Source organism: Egretta garzetta, unplaced genomic scaffold, assembly GCF_000687185.1.
Source record: "Egretta garzetta isolate BGI_Z169 unplaced genomic scaffold, ASM68718v1 scaffold307, whole genome shotgun sequence".
Lineage (NCBI taxonomy): Eukaryota > Metazoa > Chordata > Aves > Pelecaniformes > Ardeidae > Egretta > Egretta garzetta.
Window position 1 is genome coordinate 151,739 of NW_009260294.1, and position 7,658 is coordinate 159,396.

The 7,658-nt window shown below is 52.7% G+C and overlaps 1 protein-coding gene across 1 annotated transcript in view; it reads right to left on the reverse strand.

The window, feature by feature from the left end:
* Window positions 1-7,421, reverse strand: part of ADAMTS8 (ADAM metallopeptidase with thrombospondin type 1 motif 8) — a 22,540-nt gene extending 15,119 nt beyond the window's left edge. Inside the window, exons 1-3 of the mRNA XM_035897976.1 lie at window positions 7,366-7,421; window positions 6,969-7,065; window positions 6,457-6,531 (exon numbers count right to left, since the gene is read on the reverse strand). Of these exons, the coding sequence (XP_035753869.1) occupies window positions 6,457-6,531; window positions 6,969-7,065; window positions 7,366-7,421 (228 nt within the window). The remainder of the gene's footprint in view (window positions 1-6,456; window positions 6,532-6,968; window positions 7,066-7,365) is intronic.
* Window positions 7,422-7,658: the final 237 nt, after the last annotated feature.

Here is a 7,658-nt window from a genome sequence, read left to right on the forward strand (position 1 = left end):
GCCCCGCCTGCCTCCAAGTGTCAACTCCAGCCTGTTACTCTCCCGGCATTAACCCCTTCGGCCCAGCCTCTGCCCGCCCGCCGGGGCCTGATCCTGATCCTGGGGGGGTGGTCCTGCCCCAGGGGCTGGCACCCGGTTTTTCCCCCCACACCGCTCCCTACCATGGGAGGATTTGCCCCAGGGGGGGCGATTCCTCTCCCATTCCCCCCCAGCATCCCTTCGCTGCTGGAAAGCACCAGGCCTTCCCCAGCTCCCCTTCGGCCCAGCCTCTGCCCGCCCGCCGGGGCCTGATCCTGATCCTGGGGGGGTGGTCCTGCCCCAGGGGCTGGCACCCGGTTTTTCCCCCCACACCGCTCCCTACCATGGGAGGATTTGCCCCAGGGGGGGCGATTCCTCTCCCATTCCCCCCCAGCATCCCTTCGCTGCTGGAAAGCACCAGGCCTTCCCCAGCTGGAGAGCATCTCGGTTCAGCCTGCCAGGCAGAAGGTGCCTCGGGAGGTTTCGCCCTGCCGTTCCCATGTCCTTGGCTTAGCTGGGGACAGAGAGGGCTTCGAGCCCCAGGGAAAGCTGCACCGGGGACACATACAAGGAGGTTTCCATGTCCTGAACCAACAGCTGGGTCCACATGGGCTTTCCTCTGGCTGGAATAAGGCAACGGGCTAAATCAGACTTGTGGAAAATGCCTACGAGAATAAAACAATGCAGCCAGCTCCTCCTGTCGCTTTTTTGGGGGGTGTGTGTGTGTTGGTGTTGATGTTGTACTACTTCAGTTAAAACCCAGATCTTCCCCTTTCAGATCGAGTTTTTCTCCCCATCCAGTGAGTGAAAATCCTGCAGGATTCTACAGCCTCAGGCTGTAAAACCAGGTAGCTGCTATCGTGGGCTCAGCAGTGGCAAACGTCAGGAGATGGACAGAAACACGCTGTCCCTGGCTGGGAACCCACTCAGCACCAGGGAACAACCAGCTGTAATGGAGAAAGGGAAATTAATCCTTATATATTACTCCTTCTTTCCTCTTAAGCCCTCCTTCCCCATTAGTTCATGAGATTCCTGGCCCCTGGAGCATCCTTTGTGCAGCACTGAGAAATCCTAGGATGTCCTTGACGCAGTCCGGGGGTGGTGGGTCCTATTCTGCTCCACACCCTGATTTTCTAAACCTTTTACAGGGAATAGAACACGCTCAGGACCAGGCTTGTGCTCCTTTAACCTTGCTGTGGATGCAAGCCCAAGGACCTGCTCCTCTACACTGTGGGGTTGGGTTTTTTTTTCCCCTTAGCCTAAACCTAAAAAGATCCGAAAGGGTAAAGCGGAATTTGGCACCTTGGGATTCCTGGGAAACCAGAGTCTGGCCGCGGCTGAGCAATGGGGCGCAGGGTTAAAGGCTGCTCTCCCTTTACTTGAGGATGTATTTACATCTGCCTCTCTATTATTATCTCCACTTAAAAGCCACATCCCTACCTATATAGTAAACACAACCCCGGCTCTAAATAGCAGCACTGCCCTGGGGCCAGGGCTCTGACTACTTCGTCTTTTTAAAGTGTGGGGTTTTGTGACCGTAGGAGGGGAGGAAATAATAATTAAAAAAAAAAAAGAAGCAACCCCGGGCGCGGTGTAGTTCGTCTGGGACATCTCTCCGGGGCTGCGTATCGAATGTGCTCCCTTGACACGCAGTGCCTTGGCTGCTCTCCTGCGGCAGCCGGCTCCCAGGGTGGGTTCTTCTCCTTGTGCAGCTTCCCTGGGCTGGGCAGAAAACACAGTTTGCATTTTTAAAATCAGAAGGAAAGTGCAGAAGCAGGACCAGAAGCTAAAAGCGAGTCCTGACTCTGCCTCCTCCAACCCCAAACCCCACCGAAGGGGCCTGCACAGGCGTGCATCGCACCCGGCTTTGCTTTGCCGTGAAGCAGAGGAGGGTGGGCACGGCGAGGAGCTGCCCCTGCTCTGAACTAGGACAGGTAAAGCTGCAGGCGACACAGGGCACAGCTCTCCAACAGGATGCAATTTATTCCCGGCTTTCCGCTCTCAGAGCTGCTGCTTTGATCGCCGAGGACACGCTTGCATCTTAGCTTGAAGGCACCCCTGGTTTTCATTAGCAGCTCGCTCTGCAAACAGTAGCTGGAATTTCTTGTAGCCCATACGAGACTTGCCGGGCTCCTGATGAACCAGCTTGAGGGCACACTGGGAGATAGCAAAACCTCCCCTGGCTGCCCCTCTGCATCGCCTCCCAGCAGAGGACGAGGCACCCCAAGAATTTTCGGGGTTCCTGCTTCTTAACCCCTTGCAGGATGCGCTGCCGCCAAACCTTGCCTGGCACTTGGGGCTGGGGCTCTCATTTTTGTGGGGCTGCCTGAGCATGCGAAAGCCATTAACTCCCTAGTCACTGTGATTTAAAGACCCTTTTGATCAAACAGCTTGCAAACGTCTGCCCCGCTCCCCTCTGCGTGTCCCAAAGCCAGGCAGCCGGCAATTCCCTCCTGCATCCTTCCTGGAGGGCAAAGCCCTGCGCTCCTGCCGCCCCCAGCACCCATCTCCCAGTGGAGTTTTGGCTGCCAGGATGAGGCCCGTGTTGCGTTTGCTGTCCCTGCTGTGTGGCAGTGAGATTGCCCTATTTCGGGGGTCTCTGGGATGCTTTGCTGTGCCCTCCTTGCTCTGCAAATGGGATTGCATCCAAATTTGCAGTGCCAGGCTGGTGTTTTAGGTATTCCCCTGTTTGCATTGCCCTCAACCCAGGGAAAACATTCAGGAGTATTATTTGAGCTATCAACATAGCAGCTACAATCCCCAAAAATATTACCACTAGGTGTCAGTGCCCCCCTCCATGCTGCGTGGTGGGAATCCCTACATGCATCCCTGTGAGTTTGCTGCCATGGAGCAGACCCTGCAGCAGCAAGAGAAGAGTGCAGGGGTCCTGCAGCCAGCGCAAAACCCACCTGGGGTCCAAAGAAGCAATTCCATCAGTTTTCCTTTTAAAGTAAGCAGCTGGGAAAAATCTCTCCCGGAAAAGCAGCTGGGCTTTAAATCAGGGCTCTGGCCTTGCATCCTGCCAGGTCATCTTCAGTGAAACCATCTTATTTGCAAAAGCCTGGAAGTGAGGTTCAGGGAACCGGTTGCTTGCCTTAGGTTTGCATGAGAAAGGGAGATTTGGGGTTGATGTGGAGCGAGTGATAAGCGGCAAATCAATTAAGCAGCAAAATGCACCATCCTAGTACAAATCTATAATCCCTGCGTTGAATCCCCACTGCATGGCCACAACCACGAGAGGGCCCCCCTGCCTTACAAGTGGTGGTTATTTAGAGTTTGGTACCTCAAACCCCCTCAGTATCCCATAAAAAGATGGATTTGCCTTCCCCTTAGGGCAATATTTGACTCAGCCGGTGCAGCGGCCCGTCCCTGAAGAGCATGCACTGATGGCGCGGGGGGGTTGGCAGCTGTGAGAGTGATGCTGGGGAGAAACTGTAATTCCTACTGGATCCCTTAGGCATGGGGAAATCAGATTTTTGGGATTTAGGAAAGGGCAGGGACATCCAGGCTGGGCCTCAGTTTATCAGCTGATGAAGCTGCCTCTGAAGGCTCTTGGTGCCGTAGGCGCACCATAAGCTGGGTACATCAAAAGCAAAGGGCCACGGTTGTGATTTGATTCAATTTGATTTGAAAGGTATCCACCTCTGATTTCTAAAACATCTTAAGGCACCTCCATATTTTTTCTCTTTTTTTTTTAATTGCATTTTGATTTGTCACACAATCCGTTGCATCCATTTCATACCTTGATTTGCAGAGCAAGGAAGTGTCACCAGAGGGCAACCTTGCTTCAGGGTGGTTTTGGGGCTCTAGTTGCGTGCAGGTGTGGCTGTAAGGGAAGCAGGTTTATGGCTTTCCAAAATCAAGGGTTAAACCCATTTCCAGCACTGCAGCCTCCTCCCAGGCTTTCTGCTCCCTGGGGAGCTGCTTCTCCCATTCCCGGCTGGGTTTTGAGGCTTGCAAGGTGTTCCCAGACCAGCACATTAGTGAGAAGAACTTCCAAGAACCACCTGGTCCTTCCCAAGCCACTTGCAAAGCTGTGTCTGACCTGGGGTTAAAAACCTCTACATTTGACAGCGACGTCCAAGCCTGCTTTTCCTATGAACCAGCCCATAAATAGCACCAAAGAAATACGGCAAGTTATAATGAAAATACCCTTCTCCAGGAAAAAAAACCCTAAACCCCCTTATGAATGCCCCCCGTTCCACTGTTGCATGATTTATGGGCTGATGGACGTGAATGAACTTCATCAAGGTTTGCCCGAGTGACGAGCATCCTCAGCAGCTGGCTTGTGAATCTCCATCACCCCAAGTTTATTCCAGATGTGCATAATTTTGACAACCTTTCAGGCTTGCCCGGACCTGCGGCGTCACCCTTTTCCAAGCTTGGTGTCTTTATGCATCTTTGGGTTATGTATTTCTAACACGAGCATCACAGAAAGCCAATTAATCAAGGGTGGGCCCTGCCTCAGGCAGGTGGGTACGATACCGAGGTGTGTAGTCCTGGGTCATAAATCTTCAGGCTGAAGGTGTGTGTATGAACGATAAGAACCATCTGCTACTGGGTTTTGGGGATATGAGGGACCATCATCTAGCTCCACTTACAGTTTCAAATCATCCTGGAAAAATCTGTGTCTGTCTTCCTTTAAATGGGAGAGAGCCTTAAATACCATGGGAGGGTGAAGAAAGGGGGGAATTTTGGATGTTTTCTGGGTATATGATCTATCAGCACCCCAGGACCTGCAATACTGGCTGGAAATCAGGCAAACCCAAGCTTTACAATTTTTTTTGGCGTACCTTGGTGCTCCCATTTTGAAGCCCTGCTAGATGCTGGAGGTGACGTTACATGTTGGGACCACGCGAGATGCTCCTGCTCCAGGAGACAAGGCACAGGGAGCCTTCTTCTGTGTCGCCTGTGCACGGGAGGAGCAGGCTGATTTGGTTCTTGTTGTGTTGCATGTAGATGCGTGCTTGAAGATGTTGAACGCATAGATCGATCCTCTTCTCTCACGGGGCAGGTAAAACGCTGCTGCCATCCTGGTTGTGTAGAAGAACTGCAAGGGCTGCATGGGAAACTCAAGGCAGCCTCCAGTTGTTATCATCCGAGCCAGAATAAATCTAATTAAATTCAACATCTTCCTGGACCAAGGATGGGGCAGGTTTTAGGTTACAAAGACCTCCACATGCTCGGGTTTCTTGCATCTCTCTCCCTCGATGACCCTATCTAGGCCCAGCAGACTTTTTTCTCCAAGCCTTTCTTTCCTGGAAAGGTGCCTAACAACTCGCTTTGACTCATCTTCAGTCCCTGGAGAGGATCCTCCTTCCTGCCCATGTGGTGAGGAGTTGGGAGAGCACAGCCTGAACTTTTGGGTGAGAGCCCAGGCCTCCAATCTGCCAGCCTTGCCGAAGCCGAGTGAACGGCTTGCAACGCCAGCTTTTCCCTGCCTACAACCTTTCCACTCTATCTTTGGCCCGGAGCTCTCAGATGGCCTCTTTAAAACTATTTCTGCTGTGAAATGGAACATCCAGGAGATATGTGAGGGTTTTCTTTTTTTTTTTTTTTTCTTGTATCTCTGACTTTGCACCCTTGGCATCGCGACGGTGATAAAAAAAAAGAAAGAAAACAACTTGTCACTTCCCAGAGGCGCTTGGGATGAGGCAGGAGGAAGATGGGAGAAGGTCTATGCTGCAGACCAGCTCACACTGATATTTCAAGATCAGACCTGGGTGAAATGGGTTTTGCCTTACAGTGGTTTCTAGGCAAAAATCAAAGTAGGAACTGAATTTACCTTGCATATACCTTAATATAGCTGTAGCTGTTTGGTGAGGTCCAAAGACATCTTCCATCTCCGTTCCCTACTTACCATGTGGTCTCCTTTAGGTCACCTATATCCAGCCCATTTCCATTAAATCCAGGCAAACTACAGGGCATGAAGAGCAGCCAGATTCAGCCCCAAAAACCTGGAAGGACATGCAGAGTGAGACCAAGGTGTTATCTTGGGCTGGCTCCTTCCTGCAGCTATAAAGGGCTGTGGGGTGCAAGCAACTGCTGGGACATCCCCGAAGAAGGGAGCTGCCTGCTCTCTCCTGGCCCCGACCCTCCCATCGTGGCCGATCATTGTAATCTGCCCCTTCATGTTGGCAGGAGATGTAACAGAGATGCCCACCCTGGTTCAAGAGGGATGTGCCGCCAAGATGGAAGCACCCCGAGCAGACGCCCCAACCCTGGGACTGCCCCAGGGCTTTGTCTGCGTCCTCTCTAGTGACAGAGACTGGGAAAAATCACATCATGTCCTTGAGCTAGAGGAAAAATAAAGTAAAAATATGCCTCCCTTCTTGTCTGGAGTGCTCTGAGATGTTCCAGTAGCCCCTGGAGCTGCCTGTAAAGGGTGGGCCCTAAGGGCAATATATGCTCCATGTACTCAGCAGCTTTCCTACTCACCGTGGGCAGGAAGAGGAAGGCGGCAGATGATGTGGCTTGTGAACAAAGCTCTGTCTCTGGGTAGGTAATTCCCCCCTGTTCAGAGAGAGAGTGAGGGCAGGGGAGGCTGTGAGGGAGCAGCCAGCTGATCTGCCTCTTCACTTCAACCCCAAAGATGCTGGCACACCATTAACATCGTGGGATGGGGTGAGTCTGGTGAAAACCCAGTGTCTGATGGGATGGAGTGGGTCTCAGCTCAGGCAGAGCCAAAATGCTTGCATATTCTGCCTGCCTTTCCCCATCGGGAGGCAATCAGATGTTCTCCAGGCTGGAGGTAAAGTGCTGCCAGTTCAGTTTGACTCATCCTCTGCTGCTGGAGAAGGTCTACCAGATGGAAGGGGCTGGAGCTCCCCGGGCAGCAATGATTAACCCTGCCTTGATGATCACTGGGCTGGGGTATCTGGAAGCCAAGGGGCTCTCACAGTGCATGTAGGGACCTTTCTGCTCCCTCTCCCATCTGCTTCTCACTGTACCTGCCAGCCTGCAAGGTCTTCTGCTATGTCTTTCCCCAGCGCCAACACCAAACACTGCCTGAGAGGGTGCAAGCACTGCTGCCCGCCCTCCACATGTCTTTAAACATGAAGTCACAAAGAGCAAACAGAGTGGAGGTGGGGATGGGAGGAAGCATGACAGCCTCCCCATCCCGCTCAGGAACCCGGCCCAGCTTCAAAAATAAGCTTCACTCTCAAAATGTCCCCAGGAGCCATGGGCTCAGCCCAGAGCTGGATGCTGCCGCTGTGAGGTGGCACGTCTGGGACCATGAGCCACCCTGGATGCTGCTATGGTCTCTGGGATAACCTTGTCCTGTTGAACAAGCAGAGAAGAAGTTCCCTCCCAGCCCCTCGAGATGCTCAAAGTTGTGTCCTTTACCCCTTGCACCTCCACTCCCCGTACTGCCCGTTTTCTCTTTGTGGTCCTGTCGACATCCCTGGACACATTGCACTTTGGCCAGCAGACAAAAATCCCTGATTCACCAAGCCCAGTGCAGACAGATGATTATTTTGGGTCACAAGTTCAGCTGCAAGGCACACGACTGAGCAAACCACAGCACAGGAAAGCGCTGGCACCGAAACAAGCCAGGCTGCGGGCTGTGGGCCCTGCGTCTTAAGCAACAGCCTTGGCTTATATTTCATATATGCGCAAATTCTTAAGCTGTGCTTGCA